Source organism: Pipra filicauda, unplaced genomic scaffold (genome assembly GCF_003945595.2).
Source record: "Pipra filicauda isolate LSUMZ 115617 unplaced genomic scaffold, ASM394559v2 scaffold113_size4260070_pilon, whole genome shotgun sequence".
Classification (NCBI taxonomy): Eukaryota; Metazoa; Chordata; class Aves; order Passeriformes; family Pipridae; genus Pipra; species Pipra filicauda.
The window spans coordinates 2456086-2478200 of NW_024103585.1; the positions used below are offsets into that span (position 1 = coordinate 2456086).

Consider the following 22115-nt stretch of genomic DNA (forward strand, 5'->3'; position numbering starts at 1 on the left):
CAAAATAATTGTTTGCAGTGCCTTACTCATATTGGTACCTGTCTGTTTCCTGTATACTGGATTTTGTACCTTGTTCTCTTTTCAGCTTTCTTTAATGCAGTTATGTCACAGTCTCACTGCATCCTAAACTCTTATTCTTTCGGCATGGATTATTTCTTATGGTTTACCTTAATGGTGCCTCGCATTCATGCGTAAATGCCAGTTAATTTCTTCTTATCATGTAATATCTGAGAACATATGACCAAGCATCTCAGTGACCCATGGAATGGCTAGGTAGACTTTTCTGATTTATACTATCAAATTTTTGTCTGCAATTCTCAACTTTAAAACTCTCTCCATCTCAACTTCCTGGTCTTTGTATGCATGTATGAGATAAAAAAGAAGTGAAAAAACCCTTGGCAACAATTCTCAGTGCATCATGTTAGAGGACAGATTACTTTCAGGCCGTCAAGATGGTTATGAGCTGTACTGCAGCATCACTGAGGACTTGTCAGCATAGTTTATGTGGCTGATACCTAATTCATGGCTATATCACTTGAGCAAATTTGAATGCAGTATCACTGAGAGAGAGAGCCTGGTCAACTGAGTACCTTCTAGCAGCAGGCACTTGATGCAGCAGTAGGATAAAATTAAGCCCTCTACCAAGATGGCAGATTGCAGGTGATAACCCTATCATGGAGAAAGAAGAATTGAAGTATGAATGGTTCAAAGCGCAGTAACCTGAACTTGTCTAAGGTACCTATGAAGGATTTTTAGCCACTGATGGCTACCAAAATTATGCTACCCAATACAAAGAGATGGTAGTCTGGAAAACCTGAACTGTGTTTGGCATGTGTCTCCCTGACTACAAAGGGAGCCAAGTGTGAAGTGTACCCAGACAGATCTGTAAAGTGGCTCAGTGATTGTGGAGGACCTTAGATGCTTTTCTGGGGATTTAGTTCAGTCTCTGTCAGGTCTTATCCTAGACTTCCAGCCCTTTAGTGGCTGGAATATGTGGGGTGCACTAGCTGAGCACAGTACCTGATTTCATTTAATGCAAGAAGAATCTGATTCACGTACTCTGATTCAATTCTGCAGTGTGAACCAAGTGCTGCAACTGGGGGACAATGAAGAGATTTTCTTCAAAAGCACACTCCTTACTCAGACTAAGTTACCAATGTAGATAAACCCTTTTTTTCTTTAGGTACTTCTTGAAAGTACCTGAAAGTAGTTGGGCAAAACTGGGCAACAGCTTCCTTTGATGCCCATGTCAAGGGTTCAGGTAAGGGTTCAATCCTATAAATAGATGAAATACATGTTTTTGTGTGAAATCTTACAATTGTGTTTGTAAATATTGGCTTTATTGGATTTTTTAAAAATTAAAGAGTACAATCTAAACAGAGTCTTGCCTGTTATTGGAAATGCTCAAATCAAAACTTCAGAGAGCTATTCATGTGAAAAAAAGATTTTTTTCTATATTCTAATTAAAATAACAAAGCTGGTGGTAACTTAGCTGGTGGCGAAATGATGTGCTAACATTTTACTGAAAATAGGCCTTAAGTTCATGAAATTGTACGGGAGGAATTGAGAAAATACTGTGATTTGCAACTGATTTTTCTTCTAAAACAGTAATAACTTTGGTTTAAGTTTCATTTGCATGTAAGTGTTCTTCCTATCGAGTAAGAAGAATAAGTGGGCTGACCAGTCAGTCCTATGTAGATTGAAGGTAGTATTAAAAAAATAAATGTTGTCAGGCTGTAGCAAAATGTGTGCCTTCCTAGGTCCTCACAGGGAAGATCATGATCAGAGTAGTTTCATGTACATTAAGTGAAATATAGGCAGGTCATTTTTTTTTTCTATGCATCATTTGCCTTACTAAAATGAAAGCATAGAGTAAGCTGCTTATTATTAATACACTAAATGATGAATAAATTTATCACATCAGAAGTGTTCTGAAATTTGCAATAATAAGTTCAAAGTATTGGGAACTTCCCAGTAACTCTACAACATAATCGAGGGGAGTCTGGTCACTGGAAATTTCAAGTTGGCTTTTTCTGCATAAATTTCTTTATGTTATTGTTACATTGTTCCCATAGCTTTGCAAAAGTATCATTCATAACAAAATCTGAATTTTAGTTTTGCTTAAATTTGCTACTCTGTAAATGCACCCAAACAGCATCATTGGATGAAATTGCATGCAAGTATTTTATATGCTAGACTATATTTGTTTATTTTGTACTATATTTTTATTTATTTCATATCAAATTTTTTAACTTTTTGCCATCTAAGTTCCTTTTGAAAGTTGTCTAGAAACTTCCCTTACGTGCATGAGTCGGTAGTAATGGAGATGTAACTGATTGTGATATTCCTAATAACATTATTACTGTACATAGTCACCTAAGCAATATTTTTATTTTCCCAGAATGCAGGATGGAACATCATTGAAATAATTGGTTTAGATGTTTTTTATATCGCTTTACTCTATTTATGTGCTATAAATGAGCATAGCACACATCTCATGTAGGTGAAAGATGCAGTTTACTCAGTAGCCTTTTGTCAGGTGATCTGACTTGTTTCTTGATACCATACACTAATCTGTGAATTTAAGAGAGAGTTATTTTCACCTGACGTACATTGACATTGCATATGGACTGTCATGGCCTGGCATTATTTCTATATGGAGAGTGCCAGTACTATTAGCTGCAAGGATGGGGGCATGCCACCTACCTGTTATGTCCTTCTGTCTCTTGCCCTATCCATCTGTTACTTGTAGGAAGGTAAAATTCACCTAATCTTTGTCTTTTGGAATATAAACAGTTGCAAAATCAAAGGTATGACAGAAAAATTAATTTTAAATACTAATAGTATGTAACCAGTCGAATTCTCCCTATGTGTCCCTGGGTCTGAGGGTGGATTTTAACTCATAATATGCTATTCTGTATGGGCAAAAATAGTTCTAACACAAAATTGGATGTAAAAGCAGAGATAATTTCTTATAAATTCAATTAAGTGGTTTTGGGTTTTTTACTCCACAGTAATATAATTTCAATTATTGCAGTATTGCATTTATGTCAACATAATAGGAGAGTCCTCATGGTCCTGCACTACTCTTGCTTTGCTCAAATAGTATATTTGTCACAGCCATCTCCCTTTAAATAGTCCGTGTCCTGTTAAATGTCAACACAATTGTGTTAGCAGTCCAATGCTGTACTGTCTTGTCAGGGTCCTTGAGTACCTCTCACATTCTTAAATAGGCATCACTTTGGCAGGCTGGCAGTTTCTACAATGTCATCAGTCTAGTGATGCTTTCATACGAAGTTGGCTCAATCTGTCTTTTTCTTTAAATAAAACCTGTAAAGAAGAGTTCACCCTGCACTGCAAATAGTCTTTTCTGCATGCTTACTGTCACAAACCTGTTTTAATTTAATCCCCTTCTAAATTAACTTTGTGTCTGTTCAGCGATTGCTTTGTCTTTTCATAACGTGTGAGGTTTGGGTTTTTTTCACTTTATGTGTAAAGGATAAAAGAGAGCAGGTAAGTGAATCATAGAATGATAGAATGGTTTGAGTTGCAAGGGACCCTGGTAGGGACACCTTTCACCAGACCAGGTTGCTCAAAACCCCATTCAACCTGACCTTGTACACTGCAAATAGGGCATCCATAGCTTCTCTGGGCAACCTGTTCCAGTGTCTCACCACCCTCACAGTGAAGAATTTCTTCCTAATGTCTAATCTAAACCTGCTGTCCTTTAGCTTAAAGCCATTGCCTCTTGTCCTGTCACTATATACCCATGTAAAATCTCCCTCTCCAGCTCTCTTTTAGGTTTCCTTTAGGTTCTGGAAGGCTGCTCTAAGGTCTCCTCAACGCCTTCTCTTATCCAGGCTGTACAACTCCAACTCTCTCACCCTGTCTTCATAGGAGAGCTGCTCCAGACCTCTGAGCATCTTTGTGGTCCTCCTCTGTATTCACTCCAGCAGGTCCATGTCCCTATGTTGGTGACCCCAGAGCTGGACACTGTATTCCAGGTGGGGTCTCACAAAAAATGCATGTATGTTAAATGCTGTACATGGTTTGTCTTTGGACCAACAGACGGAAGAGACCTCTAGGATTATCTTTCATGCTGCTCCTGTATGGAGTGAACTGAGGACAGATTGGCAGGGAAAGTGTTCTGGTAGGTGTAGGTTTGAGTTCTACCACTGTCTTCATCAGGGTCAGACCAGCTTCCCCTTCCTTACCACATAATGTTATAAGATTCCCAACCCAAAACTGCCATCTGCTTTCCTTCAGTTTGTTCCAAAGATGAAAATTAGTGTGGTTCTGGTGAGAGAAATGTACATAATCCTAAGTACACAACTAGTTACCCTTGCTCAGTAAATCAGTGGCTTAGAAGTTACTATTTTTATATGTGTTCCTGCAGTTCTGGTTTTAACTGCTGATTTCAATTTTGAGATCATTTGAAGTTCAGTCTTAAGTGGAATGCACCATATCATATAGACCAAGTAGAAGAGAATAAGAAACTTGGCTCAGTTTGTAGTAGTGCTGATGGGGAGAAGTCTGCCTGCAGATGTGCTCCCCTCATGGTTGGCCAGCCGATGGCCAGCCTCTTTTATAAAACTGAATGTTTGTAGCTTTTTAGCCTTTTTCATCTGGTTGTAAATCTTGGCTTTGAAGGGCAAGCTAAGATCTGAAGCAACGATCTGAATACTTAGACTACAGAATGATTCCTTTTAGATTAAGACCAATAGGCCAGGAACCAATACCACATGATATGGGCAGAGGATGTCATTTTACAGATCTTTCAGTGAAGCCATTTAGAAACACATTCTGAGTAATGAATGCATCCAAATTAAATTGGAGGTGTTATGCAAGCAACACAACTGGGACTGATATTAAATATTAAAAATAATGCCAGTAGCTGAAAACACATGCTAGGCTATGATCTCTAAAAACTTTACAGATGTTGCAGTTGCTTTTTTTAATTCACTGTTTGTGAAAATGAGGAAGAATCAGAGGAGAGGAACCAACAATTTGTGTAAATGCAGCTTTACCATTATTTTGTGTGTTGAGAAGTAATGGATCCATTTGTAAACAGGAAATAACTGTTCCTTAGATTAGAATTGTATGATTAAGTTAATAAAGTAATCATATAATGTAAAATTTTATTGCCATTATAGAATGTGAGTGTTCAACTTAATCACAAATGCTACATTCATTTTTAATTGAGCTGTATGTATTCTCCTTAATGGAAGGTCTGAGGTTTTTTCTTGCACACTCAATATATTTTAATTGAACACCTGATTCCTGCCACCAACACATTAACATCTGGACACTATCTTTTATGCATATGGAAACACTGATTAAAACTCAGCAGAAAAGCAGATAAAAAGACAACATTATGGAACACTTTCAGCCGTAATTTTTTATTATATATTGAGAAGCTTTTAATTACCTTACTTCATTTAATTAGTCCTGCTACTTAGGTCAATTGGGTTTTTATTGATATGCCATGTTACCAACTTCACTAATTGGCACAAAATGGCATGTGACTATACAAAATATCTTGTCTTTCTTGTCCAAAAGATTTTCTTATGATTTTTTCACAATTCTGAGACTTTTTATTTATTTCAAAGTCTTTTCAACAATATATAAAATATTTTGACAGAGTGGCTTGATTTAAAATTTAGCATATCACTTTTCATTTTGTTACTGAGTTAAAGACAAAAAAGATTCTAAAGAAAAAGTGTTTATTTCCCAACAATATATTTTAGCATCAGAAAATAACACTACCTTTTGTAGTTTTTAAAACTTTAGTCTTTCTTCAGAAAGAAAAGTCTATTTTAAAACATTGTTTATCATTATGACTTTAAGTATAATTTGTCAGCATTTACAAATTTAGTCTGGAAGAAAACCAGCAGTGCTGTGTCACTGCAGCTGTTGTACTCTAGTGGTTTTGGGATCTATTCTGTAGTGGAATCTGACAACTGAGTATAGAGGAGCTCAAGTTATATAAACATTTTAGTTCGTAATATTAATTTCCAGTTAACTAGTAACAGAGCTTATGAAAACAGAGACTTTATGGAAATGTAATTATCAAAAAATATTTTTTTTCTGTGTGAGATAATTTCTTTGAATAATTGCTTATAGACCTCTCCTTAATTTTAGATTCTTCTATGCCACACCATTTTTTATATTTTTCTTTAAAAATGTAACATATTTGTGACTCACTAATTTCTCAAGATGTATTTGGTATCTCTATACCAGGCAAAAAAAGATTACAATTTAACTAATAGCACTTTTTTGGTTTACCAACTACTGATAGTTTTGTGAATAATTTCTATGCTTTTTGAGTTGTTGGATAATCTTTCTAATATATGTGTTCAACTGTGTTGTCACTTCAACAGATAAAGTAATTCATCATTATGCAATCAATCTGCTCCCCTTAATTTGAGAATAAACGTATTATTAATATGTATGCTCCTACAGAGACATGATTTGTGGAATAATATCACATTCTACTTATTTAAAATATTCATTTTAAAATTATTTGAAATACAGGTTTTACAATTCTTGCCCTGAAGTTTAACTTAACCACTTTTTGTGATTGCACAGTGGCATTTTCTTTCCTCTTCAAATCTGTCACAAGCAGGTAGCAGGGATCAATTTGAGCTAGATTTTCTTAGTCTGGGCCATGGCGTTATACATATCCTGACATCCACAGGAGGGCAGCATGGTTAAATTAAGGGAGAAGATGGCAATGTGATTATATTCCAGAAGCTAAATTAATCTCACTTCTATTTTCTCTTAGATTTTATGAATTTCATATTTTTTTTAATTTTTATGTAACAGCAGTTTTAGAGTTGAATATCATTGTCGTATTGCTATTTTAGGTAGACAGTTACTTGTCAGAGCAATCCTGTGCAGCAGCAATGGACTGATCCCAGGACATGGCTCTGATGTTCCCTCACAGGTGGTAAATTCTGTATTTCTGAAGTCCTCCTACAGCTCCAACCACAAATCAGCTACAGTTTAATAACTCCAGTGGAGGGACAGAGCATTTGAACGTTTTACTTTCTGCGTATTCAATACGATAAAGAACTTGTTGCAAATCTGTGCTGCTGTTATAAGCTTATATCTTTCTTGCATAGCACTTTTTTTTCCCTAACCACCACCCAAAACAAAACCATGTTAGGAATTTTTTTTTTCCTAATTCTGTTAATCCATTTTAAAAATCTTGAATTCCATGAAGGAATACTTAAATAACTTTCTCAAAGGGAATATATTTTCCAGTGATGCATTTCTGTTGTTTTCTAGAGTAAGTCCTGTGGAATTCACTTTTACATTGTTTGCTTCTATGTGGCATTTCCAAGGATAAACATCCAATCACATTAATGGTTCTAATTCAAATTACTGTACACTGGAAGCTGTCTCTTCCAATGCCAAAAGACAATTGCTAAATATTACCAATGGGTGCCAGTTTCAGAGTTAGCCAAAAGAGCTGCTTCCAGGCACAGGTAGTTGAGGTGTGGAACTGTGCTACTAGGTGTAGATTTTGAAAGTTTAAAATGTTTGAGAAAAACATTATGGAAAGTAATTGAAACAAAAATCCATTAAAAAGTTATAAACACAGAGACACCATTTTTAGATAAAGAAACTCCTAGAGACAGTAATAGCACGAGTATATGAGAAATTTCTGGGGGTGTATAAAAGCATACTTCCCTCCACACCCTGATGAGAACAAGGTACAGGCCTGACTTTTGGGTGTCCACTTCTACATTCTTTTGGAGAGAAGTTTCTTCGAAAGAGACAAAGTGACATGGAGTCAGAAGACTTTTTGTTTCTTTGGCATCTTTAAAATTCTACATGTGTTCTGTATAAAAAGCTTCTTAAAAATGGATATTTTCAGAGAACTGATTGGCTGGGTCATACCATGAAAGCTTTCTTCCTTGTTTTTACCTTTGTATTGTCATCAAAAGATAGCCAGGAGTATAAAAGTATTTTTTTTACTCCAGCTTTTGATGAAAGGATCACTTACAGTTGTTCTGCACCACTCAGTTTCCTGAGGCAGAATGACTCTATCCAAATATAAGATTAGCCTTGCTGTTTTGGACCAAATATTCATATAACCCAATATCACGTCTCCCACTGTGGCCAACAGCAAATGACTGGGAAAGTTTATAAGAGTACTCTCAGTACTCTTCCAGACTCCGCTCATCTGCAGACCAAGGACTTTCTGAGCAGATTATGACTGCATATACAAACATTCAGTGCAATTAAATATTTTTTTCTACAGTCTGTCCAGGAATGCCTAAAATGCACAATGAAATTTACCTAATTTGCGTTCATGGAAACAAGCTATAACAGTTGCATTGCTGTGTGAGAGCGGAAATTAATGTCTGGCACTGTTCCTACATTCCTTAAAGGTGCTAGAGATATGATGGAGACAGTCCACACCACTGATATGCAGACAGCATTATGGTTTTCTACTTCTGTATGTTGGATGGAAAGAGAAGTGGTATTCTTAGTTTTTCAGTGCATGAAGTGTCAAAATTTTAATCCAGAAGAAAATAACAGAGTTCCCAATAAAAAGCTTTTTATTTCTGCGACATGGGGAGATTGTATATGAATTCCAGGAAGGTAACTGCATTTTCCCCACTTTTGCTCTAGCACTTTTCATTCTGGATGGCTCTATAGTAGCATAACTAAAAAGAATTGTTTTCTGCCCGGTATGCCAAACATTTTGAAATCTTTACAGTCAGCGTAGTCTCTGTTCGTTATCAACTACATTGTCATTGGATTCACAGAAGTTTTACCTCATAGCATTGGCTGAAAAGAACAAACTAAGATTTACTATTCTGAATTGTGCTTTAGAATGAATACTTCTGTCAGATGGCATACATTTTCCGTGAATGTCACATTATCAACTTTTCATGATGCCTAGGTACCGAAAGCCTCCTTCATGTATGTCTTTTCAGGCAACTAATTACAATGGCTAAACTTGGAGTCTTTGCACTGCCAGGATCTGGTAGAGCCCATGGAAACAGAAGGGTGCTTCCAAAGGGTAATCTGCAAAGTTCTGAAAATGAAATATACCCTAAGCACGCTGGATCCATACAAGGTGCAGGGGAAACATATTCACTGAAAGTGGCTGTGGTGGTTTCACTCTAGGCCTTCCTGGAGACCAACTTGTAACCAGGAAGGAACTAGAAAAGTGGTCACGGAAGTATTCCATGCTATTCCTTTACGTAACTTGAGGTATAAATAAAGCCAGCGAGAGGGATCGCTCTCTCTTCCTCTCCGGCGAGGTTCGAGAACGGTGGGTCCCTGTTTCGGTCGGGCTTATCTGGAGCCAAGGCCTACAGTGACTGCTGTTATCTGCCGCGCGTGAGGGGAGAGCCTAGGACCGTGTCTGGCCATCCTGCCTGTTCGAAGGGAAGTGGTGAGATTTTTGCTAGTTTGCCTTCGGCTGGCTGTTTGACTTGTGCGGTCCTTGCCCCTTTTTGTCCTTCTCCCTTCCCTTCCCCCCCCCCCCCCCCCCCCGGTGTGTGGTATTCTCCTTTTGTGTATCTGTCTCATATGTAAAATATATATATATATATATTTTTTTTTTGCTATAACTTTGGCTGTTTGTTTTTTTTTTCTTTTCCCTCTCTGGGAGGCGGGTCCTTCTTGTCGAGTTTCAGGGGACTTGGTGGGAAGCCAGCTCGAAACTTGTACAGTGGCATAGTGGATTGCAAAGACAAACATGTTTAATTTGCTGGTTCCCTTTGAAATATTTTCTTTTCACTTTTTTTAAATTCATAAATGAGTTGCATGTTTTGACACACGGAGTTAAAAGACTGATCAATTTTACAGGCTTCTGAAATGCGTTTTCCAATGTCTGGAAGATAAGGGCTGTTGTGAGACTTTCCTGGATGTTTTTTTCTGGTGCACAAGGACCTCAAGTTCTGAACAGTCTTGCTCTTTTCCGCTTTGGTTTCTCTCCCACAGAAGTTAATGTGGTATTGCTAACCTCCTGCACTGGACATGTTGCGAGGAGTAATTGCTTGGTTTATAAAGCACTCCTCAAGTGTCACAAAATGTTCCTATTAAGGGAACAATCCTATGTAAGTGAGGACTTGGTAAACTGATTTGTTTCAAATCTTTGGTGATGTTTTTAAATGGTGGTTTTAATTGAATTCTTTTAGGGATTTTTTAAAAAATCTCATTGTCAAGGATTTTAAAAATTAGTTTTAAAACATCATAACATTCTGAATAAACATATTCTGTGTGCACAAATTAAAGAAAGGTGCTAGACTGATTCAATGTCATAATTTTTGTGCTTGTTTTCAAATTACAAATCAGGATACCCGGTGTAACATACCTTCTCATGCCTTTGCTAGATCAGACCCTTTAGGCTACTTCATAAGTACTTCAAAATACCTATTCACAATGATGACAACAAATGTTATGAAAATACTTAGAATGTACAGTCTTCAGTGTAAAAAGTGTATGCATCTTGTTCTTCTTATATATTTTATTACAAAAAAATTAGCTTTGCTGAGGTCTGTATTCTTTAGGAAATTAAAATTATATCAATTCAAAAATACCAGTGAAAAGAAATACATGAAATATGTAACCACCCAGAGATAACCAAAACCAATTATCATTCCTAAAAGAGTTCATGCTTTTACTGGCCTCCGCCACCGAAGTTTTCAACACCTTTTTATTGTTTCCGTGAGTGGATGTGTATGACCTAGAAACAAAAGTAAATCTTTCATACTAACAGGTCCTTCATTTAGACTTTCTAGATCACAAATGATATCACTGCCTGACCGGAAAAATGGTCATCAGTTTTTCCTTGTTTTTCTATGTAATTGCAGTGTCATGTGCTTCCAGTGACATGCAGATGTGTAGGCTGGATACTTGACTACCTCTGGGTGCTCAGATGCTTCTGAGTTATTTAAGGTCTGTCAATGTAAATAATAGTTTCCACCGCTAAAGTGAACGGTTAGGGGAGAGCAATGTCATTGAAACTTTTTATACTAAACCAACATCAGCATTTAAATTCAGATTTTCACTTTGAAAGCCAATCTCTTAGTTGTTCCTGCTTACTGTGCTTTTCTGTTCACGGCTTATTATCTTTTTCGATTTAATTTAACCAAGAGTTGAGCTCCAGGGGTGTACCTGTATATGCTGCAAACCACTGGTAGCTATTTTGTCCATGGGTTGAGACTAGAGCTAGTCCAAAGTAAGCTGCATCAAAAAGCAGAGAGTGGATATCTGCTCCTCAGCACCAGCTGTTTTGCTGTTGTGCTGCATTACCTATTTACATTGCAGTTAGATTACATTAGAATTAGAGTGCTTTCTACATTTATGTTGCATCTAAAGGATTTAGTTATTTTGTTGCTGGAATTCTCTTGAGGCTAAAGGATGTTCTTCTGTCTTCTTAAACAGTTACACTTTACATACCAAATAGGTTTCATGATATGACATAAATTGGATTAATAATTCTCAAGTTGCCATTGTAGTTACTTCACAGGTTCCATAAGTACTAGCATGCATATTCACGAATGTTGAAGCACTCTGGAGTTTAGTAAAATATCACTGTTAAAGAATCTAGGGATACCTGATCTGCCAGCATACCGATAACCATTTATACTGTAAGTGAAAAGTTGTTTATCAGGAAAAAAGCCACACATCGTCCTGTTCATATTATGAGTATCTTGCTAATTGGAATAAATGGAACTGTTTTCTGTGGCTGTGATGTTTGTATTACTTGACATTCTTCAACATTTCTTTATCCTTAGCAGGCATAATTACAGTAGTTTAGGCTGATTTTTTTTTCATTCCATCTGTTGAAGGCTTATTTAGTTCTCTTTCTCAAGAGCACAGAAAGTACTAAAATGAATCTGAGAATGTTTACAGCTAGGTTTCTTATGACCTAGGTCATATTGTTGTCTTGAATCAGTTTTCTCTCTCGTCCTCAACTGAAGACAAAAAAATTTCTTAATCTTTCGGGGTTAAATAAAAGAAGGAATGCAGTGCTGGGAAGATTCCTTTTATGCAAGGCACAGGGATGACTGAAAGTGCCTGTGGGCATTTGGTCTCCATTGGCTCTCTCAGCGAATGCAATGATGCCCACGGATAGCCTGTATTGTTGTCAGTTAAATGGGATCATGAGTGTCTGAAAGGTGTTTGAGAATGAACTGAAAATCATTTTCACAAGTGGATGATTACTTCTGCCACATGTTAACCGAACTCTATCAGAGTGGCCCAGATTTTTGAGACTGCATTAATTGCTCTTTCAACCTTGACTGAGGTTTCTCTTTAAGAAAGGCCTTTGCTGGACTAAACTGCTACATGTATTGATTTTTCTTTCTATATTTTTTTCATTGTTTGTGATAAATGAAGCCTTTTACAAGTAGAGAATTTATCATTCAAGATGTAGATAGATTGCTTCATTCCTTAGAATAAAAAGGCTGGTCTAAAAATGATCTCTGTAGAAGTAATAAGTCCATTCTCATTTCTCCATCAGTGAATAGCTCCAGTATTCCACATGAAATTATGTTTTTCAGCTATTCATTAGTGCTTATTTTTTTCATCAAAAAGTAAAACCCTGCAGTCTTCCAGTGAGGTGAGGACTTAGAGCAAATAAGCTGCCATCATCTTTCCTGTGTATGCCATCACATAATTGAAACTAAACTATAATATTTAGCAGTGTGGTTTTGCGTTTTGATAGCAAAAGGAAATATACTTTGAAAGCTATTCAACATTTATGTATTTACAATATAGGGATGCCCAGACTTTTTAAAGAAAATGGATGTTCGTTCTGTTTGTTCCATTTCTGGAGAAGAAAATTTTATTGACTGAGATGAGATGATGTATAAAATGTTTTTATCCAGGTCTTTCTGTGTTTCGTAGTGGAAAAGTAATTTCTTGTATTTTTACTTGTTTTCCAGGAAAAATAACTTTAAGTATTAAATGGGTTTTTTTGGTACCATATTATAAGCGTTGTGAAGTATAATCATGTAAATCTGTGGCTTCATAGAAATCAAGTTTTTAGGTTTTTATTTGGGAGTGAATGAAGAGAAAAAAAGCAGTATTAAACAATGTTGAAGAAAAGAAGATTGCAGAACTGTTTATAAGAGAAAAAGTCTAAAAAAAGTGATTGCAGAGTTTGTACATTTGGTTGCATTTTCACATTACTACAAAACTGCTAGAAAATCTTCACACTTAAATACTCAAAATGTTTGATCAAGGTCCTTTTTTCTATGTGCTGTATAAAAACAGGTGTATTAGTCTTAAGTTACTGGAAATTATGTGAGTAATATCAAAACACTGAAGAAGGCAACCACAAATGTACATACAAACTATAAATATTCTTTCTAATGTGCATATGTACAGACACAGAAATTATGTGTGTATATCTCATTTATTATATTAATATATTTTTACAGAATAAAAGTCTGCCATCTGAATATGTTTCAAAGTACATCAAAATCCCAATCTTTCCAAGCTTCTTGTCAGTCTATGTATTAAACATTCTCAAAACACGATCTTACAGAAAAGTCAAAATAAATCTAAGCAATTACTATTGTTGTGTTCAGATATAGGGGAAGTATTTCAGTGTCTTCCTTCTGCATGGCTGAACTGTAGTAATTCAAGAATTATTTTAGATGATCCCAACTTTGGAACCCAAATTAGAGTGAGAAAAATTGAAGCAAATGGTGTGGTTAATGTTTAGAAATATGGAATTGGCTTCTGAATATCAGTTTCTTCTTTGTATTGAACATAATATTTTACCTGAAGAAAGGTAAAGGATTTGAATGAATGGCTGTTCTGTGTTTCTTGTTCCTGCTTAAAATAGTCTGAACAATTGACGCTGTGCATCTTGTGCACATTTTTTTTGGATGGAGAGAGTGAGTGGAACTGATGGGTGAATACAGCTACACGTATGGGTAGAGAAATAGCAGGCTGCAGTTGTGTGAGTTCATGACTGTGAGGGTCTGTTCTGGTTTGTGGTACTGACATTTACCTGAGACTTGTGACAAATAATGCAATTCCCCATCTTAAAAACAAAACATTCTTCAACTGAGACCCATGAAAAATGGTGCAATTCCCCATCTTAAAAATAAAACATTCCTCAGCTTAGCTCTGGGATTTAGCTGACTTCTGAGTCTGTTAACCTAGTAATTTCTGCTCCAGCTGAGAAACCCAAGTCTCATTTAATTCTGCAAACTGGCTATTGGAGATTTTTTCTGTTCTAGACATCAGCTGCAGTTTCTACAGAAAAAGAAGTTCAAAGAAGATTCTAGAAGTCTAGAATATTTTGGTCTTTCCAGATGTAAATGTTAAACTCTTGAGTAAGAATTAATCTCTTTATCTTTCAGGAGCATGCACACTTAAGATGAGCACAGGAGATACCCCCTGTAAATGGCTGAAACTTTCTACATTAAAAAAAATCTGTCACCATTAGAGATGGCACTGGAAGAGGGATTAATAACATAAGATTATAACTGTGTGTTTATAGTGATTTGTAAAACCAGACAACATAAAGCTTTGCATTTCTGTACTAAATCCAGCTTTGTGTCATGAATGCTATTTTCCTTTGTTACCTACTCTTATGTAAGACCCGAAGATTTTAAAGTGAGATAGTTAATGTTCCACTCTTTTGTTTCCCAAGGAGACTCTTATTTAACACCTTAGTTGGAAGTAATTTGTAGGCGGAATAAAAGTGCACATTGCTATTTAATTTCTTTTTGTATGCTTTCTTATTTTTTATTTTTGAATTTATTGTATCTTGTGTTAGTTCTGCCTGTACGTGGTATATCTTACGTGAAAAGTAATTTAAAAAGCAGCCCACTTTTCCCTATGGCAAATGTTCTTTTAAGACCTCTTTTTTTAAAAGCACCTTTCTGTACCAGTCTCAGAATAGAATTAAATTGAAAAGGAAATTAAGAAAAAAAGAAAACATTAACACCATTAATTCTGAAAAATAATTAACTTGGTGTTTCTAAGTTTGGGTTGCTCATTTTCTGACATTTTCCTGTGAGAACATGAAGCCTGGTAATTGTGTACACAAAGCCAATTTTTTCTCCCTCATACAAATAAAAAGCAGAGTAACCAAGTGAGTCAGAGCTTCAACACAAGTGTAACAGAAGCTGAAGAAGGGCAAACATTGGTGTTGTAATAACAAGGGAACCACTACTTAATCTGACAAACCATCGTGGTTAATAAGCATTATGCTGAACATTCATTTTGGACACAAATTTGTCCTTTGTGATGACTAATGTGGGAAAGAATGTGCTTGAGTTTACGCCTAGGACAGTTGTAAAAAGATTTTGCCCCTATTTTGTTTGCCCATTTCAGGTAAGATGTTGGTTCATTGCTCTGTTTTTTAACTGAGTTACAAACTTATCGGGCAGCAAAGCCACAAAAGTGATCAGAAAGCAGAAGACCTTATCCTTTTACCAGAGAGGCTCCTGTTCATCTATCAATCATCCAACCAACCATTCCTATCCTAGTTATTATTTCTTCATAATATGTGTACCAGCGTGCCCTGGAGAGTGCCCTGTTAAGCCAGAATTTGTTGGTCTGAACGGTTATTGTTCTGCCTTTGACCAACCTCGTATGAGATGCCCTTGACAGAATCTGGCCAGCCAGAAGGGACAGCTCTTGGGTAGTATTTTGCTCTCTTGACAGGTCTTAAGCATCAGATCCTTACCACTCATAGGCTCTTGCTTACAATCCCACAGCTCATCCTTTTCTTCTTGCTGTCTTTGTTAACAACAGTGCAACATGATCACAGTGACAGAAAAAAAAGTCACCATAATGCCAGAAAACTTGCTGCAATTTCTTGGGTAATGAGTGTGCTCCCTCTACCACCACAGAGTATCAGCATCTGTGGTTTTCTCATCTCACTGGTTGATACTTCTCATTACATGATCTGATTCAAAGCCTGGAAATTGCCAAGGTGACAAGGAGTTGTTGTAATCTAAGAGTCTTTATAGTGAAGTGCTTCTGTTTAGGAAATTAGATTCTAGTTTACTCTGGGAAAAAAATTTAATCTTGTGTGTCTGCTGACATTGTGTTATGTGAGCATTTTACCAAACTGACTTCTCACAGACTAAATGAACACTAGCAAATCTGTAGAAACCAAACAAGATAAAAGCTGTTGGGGAGTTTAACTTTTCTAACATTCAGTATTTCTGTGTAGTCAAAAGTGTTCTACTTTAAGCCATTTTTTCTATTTTTCGGACACAATTGGTGAAATGTAGGTGGTTAGTCTTCCCAAATATGAGGTCATTTGTTTCTGCTTTTTGTGTTATTTTGAGTGAAAAGGGATGTCTCTTTGCATTTTTATGATTTGAGTAAATAGAAGAAAAAAATAACTTCTTAAATGTGACAACACTGAAGAAGCAGCTCAGTAGGTAGAGCAAATTAATACACAAATTTGTATTGGGTCCTCCTAATGTCATGCTTCATACTAATGGAAAAATACTCCCTTTCCTTTGCAGATATTTGTATGCTTTAGGACAGAAGGTTTGGAAGCGGTGGAAAAAACGCTACTTTGTTCTTGTTCAGGTTAGTAGTCTACCATGAAATTTCAATAAAAAGAATTCTTGGACTATGAATTATGTATGATTTTTGGAGCCATTCATAAATCAGTATCTCCAGGCAATGTATGCAGTACTACTCCAAGCTTCTTGTTAGTTTTTGTAATTTACATACCTAGTAAACTGAAGCATTACCAAGTTTTGCATATATATAAATAGGTTCCTACACTGAGCAATGTTTCATCTGAAACCTGGAAACTTCTGAAGGAAAATTCTGTGACACTGCAATAGTCTGCTGACAGCTTTCCACCAGCACTTCAGTTAAAATAAAGTCACGTTTCACAAAAAGGATTGTACTTACTGTTTAATTAATTTAAGTACAGGGAATGCTGTTCTGCATCCTTTGTTTTATTGACAGAAAACTCTTAAAATCTGAGTCTCCATAAATGTCATACAAAGGTTGAAGCCCGTTAGTGAGGCTTTTTTTTAAGAACTAAACCTTCTTAAACTACTTTTTAGAAAGCCTTATTCCTTTATCACTCTGTCAATCACACTCACCTGGTCTCCTCCTACTCTTCAATTATGAAAATTGTAAGGATGTAAAAGAAAATTGCTGAACAAGTTCTTTATTAAAGTTAAAAGCCAAGAGTATTTGCATATTATTCTTGCTGAGCTTGATGTCAATATGGTGTTTTTCTGGCTTCAGTGGGAATTGGCTTGCATATTGATAATCAGTGAGTAATGCTTATAAGGTTAAAAAAGTTGGAAAGTTTACAGAAGTCATTTGAGTTCTGATTTTACCAAGATCCTTTGTGAAGAGAGGAGGATGTTTTGTGACGTTTTGTGACGTTTTGTGTTGGGAAGATCTCTATATAAGGCATGGATGTGAAGAGAAAATTATTTAAAGTTGCAGAGAAAAAAAAAAGTTTACATGTTGCCTTGTCCTTCATTCTTTACTTTAACACTCGTCCTACTTATCACCCCTTTCACAAAAACAAAGAACTTGTTCTTTTCCTCTAAGACACAGGTGTCATCTGATTTTTAAATTGTAAACCTAAGAGATACATAGTCTTTATGTGAGTGTGATATGGAACCATCATCTGGGAGACCAGTTTATTCCAGTCAAGTTAATTTTAACTATCTTCCGCTCTCTATGCTGAAATTGAAATACTGGAGGAGACTATTACAGGAATTTTCCAACTGTGATGGGATTTAGTAATATATTTCATTTTAAAACAGCTATCAATTCAAGAAAGCTATATAAAAAATACCATGTTAAATCAATATTTACGGTCCAGGCAGCTCTGGCTCATTTATGTAGTCCAGCTGTGATACATACACTGACAATAAGCTGAAGTCAATACATGTGAAATAAGCATTCAGTAATGAACTAGTCTGTTGTATTGATATATTATTGACACATTGACAAGTCTTCTTTTATAGATTAACTTTTAGCTTATATAGCAAAATATGAAGGCCGTGAAATTCAGTTCTAAAGCAGATGCTATCGATATGATTTACACAGACTTTGCAAATTTAACTCGGTTATGACATTAGAAGAATAATGTTGATTTTTAGGAGTGTGATGTGAGTAATGTGCACCTTCATTATTGCTGCACGTATTAGAAGTTGTTAGTGGTTTCTGAAAGAACAGATCAGTGTTACAGGAAGGTTATAGAATCTGAAAATGTTAGCCTCTTCATTATATTTGTTTTTTATCCTTTGCCATCCAGTTATTTCTCTAAAAGGTTATTCATTTAAAACCAGAAAAAGGCAGGGATATAACATGTTTGGTGAAAAGCCTCAGCTGGACCTGCTGTGTTTTACTTCATTTACTGTCTGATAATATCTTTCTCCAGTAATCAGAATGCAGATTCACTTCTGTCATTTTAATTTCATTTGTTCTAATGTTTGAAAAGTCAGTCATTTGTTTCATGGATAATTTTTTTCTAAACATGCCAACCACGCAGGCTAATTCTTGCTGCTGAACTCCTGGAGTGGGCTGCCCAGTGAAGCCCTGTAGCAGACACCACAGAGTCAGCCTCCAGGTTTGCAGTAACACTTCCTCCCCGCACATTAAACAGGGTCTTTGTGCCCCATGGGGACATCCGCTAGTGACACTGCTCATAAGTCACGTTCACATTTCTGTGCCTGTCTGTCATACATGCACAGGTTGTTGCTTTTCCACTTTGTTACAAAATAGGTGGAACAGCTGGTAGTCAGGTGTTTGGACATCTGGAAAATAATGAAATTCAGGTAAATGCAGTCGTAGGAAGAGGATTGCCTTTTGAAAAGATTACCATTCAAGAAGATGGCTTAATTCTGTTTTTATCTGAGTACATAGTCCTGACTTGCGAGTACCAAAAGTACTCTATGAAGTATTTATGCTAATTTGCTGAATTCTAAGGCAAAGCTCCATTAACTACTAAAAGTACACTTAAACCCAGTCATAGATGTATGTTAAAAAGTGTGTGTAATTTCAGATTGTGCTGGTGATTCTTTTTTTAATAAGTGATAGCAGCCACTGATAACCATGAGGAAAAGGGTTTAAGAGATTGCAAGTGTAAATAAACGAGTCAAGTTCTGTATTTCTTTATTTTGTTGAGACTTTCTTTTCCCCTGGCAAAGTTTTCTGGTGTTTTTGTATCTGTTTCTTTGGTGAAGAGAGTTTAAAATTTCTGATTTTCAACAAAAAGATGAAGTCACTGATTGTGACTGATTGTTCTTTTAAAAATAAGAGCATGCACTTGAAATACATTTGAAAAAGTAAAATCAACAGCACTGTAATGTCTGTCTTGTTATAGACGTAAGGTTAAAAAATGAAGATACATACCCCAGACCTTCCACAAGCTTATCTTCAGAAACATAGAGTGGCTGAAGAAATATGAAAAAAATGTGCATCCTATTTCCACAATTAGTGTCTGCTAGCTTCCCTTATGATGGCTCACATTGCCTGTACAGTGTGATTATATGGAATTGTTGGCATAAAAATGTGAGACATGGATGTGGGTGCTTGCCAGTTTATTTAATTCAACCAAGTAGAATAATTGAAAATTTTTTTTTACTGCAGTGCCAGGTATCAAAAATTAAAACTGTAGGTTTACAAGAAAAGAGGAGAAACCTCTCATGAAATATGATGCTAATTGCAAAGGATTTAGAGGTGTGTGACATACCAACAGCTCCCTCCATGCTTGTGCATAAGGGCAAATATGGTTCTTGGGAATATAAGCAGGGAAATACCAAGCAGTGGCCAAGGTGATGTTGCTCCCGGGCCTAGAGCGGATGGTGTGGCATAGAGGATGAGTCCTGTGTCCCAAGGGGACCACCAGCCCTGACTGTCCCTGTCCACAATCCAGCACCCCATTCTAGCCTTCCGGGGCCATCATCCCCAGCCCCAGTGATGCCACAGAAGGGCTAGTCTCCAGCTCCCCACATCCAAGGTCCAGCCTTGGCCCATGCCCAGTGCCTGGTGCTGGATTTGGGGCAGGCTACCCCAGTGCTCCTGGCTGCCCCACTCCTGGCTAGACCCTAGCTTCAAAGCCCTGCCCTGCCAGCCCAGGGGTAATTTAAAATCTTTTAACCAAAATATATTTATTTTCTAAAATACATATACTATGAATGAAAGCAAAACTGTGGGCTCAATGCACAAAGAGTGAGGTGAAATTCTGCTGTGCCTGTCATGCTGAAGGATGGGCTGGCTGCTTGTAAGAGACCCTACTAACCTGAAAATCTGATTTCCTGGATGGGCTAGGTTGGTTTTTTTGTGTTTATGTATATTTAGTCTGGTCTTGGTACAACCTCCTTAAGCGAATGTACCAAATCTGATGTGGAAAGCTGGCACTCAGTTTTAGTCGCCTGACAGTGTCTCTCAAATTCTTATCTCCGATACAACTGCCTTTGCTTAACTAATATATTAATTAAACTCGAATACCTACGTTTAATTGTAGACTTCTGCTGTGGTTCTGGAGACATCAGCTTGGCGCTTGAGGCCTGATGGCCGTTTTGTGGAGAGAGCTGTTCCTTTTGCTTGTACAGGCTGTGGCAGGGGATATTCAGTCACCATGCACTGCATACACATAGCACAGCATAGTCCTGTTTCAAAAAAGCCCCAATAATTAAAATAATGAAATATTTTTAGAGCATTATGCATATAATAATCACACATTCCATCCTTATTTTTAAAAAGCATCAATCTTTTACAGAGAATAAAGGTACAGCACTAGCAAATATATGAATGAAGCTGAAAGCAGCTGTCCAAATTTTACTTCAAAAAGGATCATTCCTGAAGTTGTAGCCTAAGAAGTAATTCTAGATAACGATTAGCTGAGCAACCAGCAGCCAAAATAAAGATGGTCCATTATCTCTCAGATGAGTCCTTGCCTATCCATAAATTTTACAGATCTAAGAAATAATATTGTAGTTCAAAACAAGTCTGTTGGCCAGGTATCCTACAGTCTTTGGAGATGAGCATTTCAGAGGTTACATTCAGTTTCCCTAAGTTTCAAGTGTTCACAGATTCACACAGTCTTTCTTCTGCTCACCCTCTTATAATCTTCCCAGCTCTTCATTTAAGGCTGGGAACACCTCATTTTGTTCCAGTGATTCAACTTTTTCCCTCCCAGCTGTTACATTTCTTTCTTTATCTTTCCAGTCACTTTTTCCTCAGCTCTCCTTATTGTTTTCTATTTTGTCTACAGAGTCTATAACCTCATGGTGATGGATTCTTTTCTTATTGCTTTATTATTTTTTTAGTAATTGTACTTGATGAGAAGTAATTAATGTTGTTCATGCCAGCTGCAGGCTACCTGGCCTACACAGTGCTGTATCTAGTGAGCCAAGCAACCCAGAGATGGGTGAGAACACAGGTGCAAAAGATACCAAAATCAAACTGAAGGTTCTGGTGCTTCCATCTTTAACTAGAAATGGCCAGATTATGTCGGGTTTGTTTCAGTTTCTTTGAATATATTACTTTTTTTCTTTTACAGTAGACTGAGAAGTTTGGTCAGTAGCACAATACCAAGTATTTTCCCTATAAGAACCTACATGGCTCCCCTTCAATTTCTTATAAAGCACCAGCCCAAAATGCATTGTATTTCAGGAAACTGCAGAAAGATGTGTTTATGGCTGTGGTTTGTTTCTTTCCTTCATTTTGGCAGAAAGAGGAAAGAACGCAAAGTTTTACACTGTTAATATTTCTGGAGGAAAAAAAAAAGGCTGTTATTTTTTCAGTGCAACTGAACGCTAATTTAAACCATGGTACCTTTGTTATACATTTCTGGAATATAATCATCAATTAAGAAGTACTTTCTTATCCAGGTTAGCCAATACACATTTGCAATGTGCAGTTACAGAGAAAAGAAATCTGAGCCTCAGGAACTGATGCAACTCGAAGGATACACTGTGGATTATACAGCTCCTCACACAGGTACTTTTCATGATTTTGAAGTGTGATACTGAGACACGATATATGTGTGTAAAACAGCTGATTCAATTTGGTCATTTTGATCTAGCACCAAAAAAACCCAAGGTTCTTTGGCAATTATTCCACTAGGACATTCTGATGTGAAAAATCATCCTTTTAGAAGGAAGCTTGTTGTAAGA

The 22115-nt window shown here is 36.6% G+C and overlaps 1 protein-coding gene across 9 annotated transcripts in view; it reads left to right on the forward strand.

Moving 5' to 3' along the window:
* The window catches only part of CADPS2 (calcium dependent secretion activator 2), a 292803-nt gene that overhangs the window by 164778 nt on the left and 105910 nt on the right, over window positions 1-22115 (forward strand). For all 9 annotated transcript variants that reach the window (XM_027720819.2, XM_027720827.2, XM_027720823.2 and 6 more), the window contains 2 exons: window positions 16476-16542; window positions 21831-21939. In XM_027720819.2, the coding sequence (XP_027576620.1) occupies window positions 16476-16542; window positions 21831-21939 (176 nt within the window). The remainder of the gene's footprint in view (window positions 1-16475; window positions 16543-21830; window positions 21940-22115) is intronic.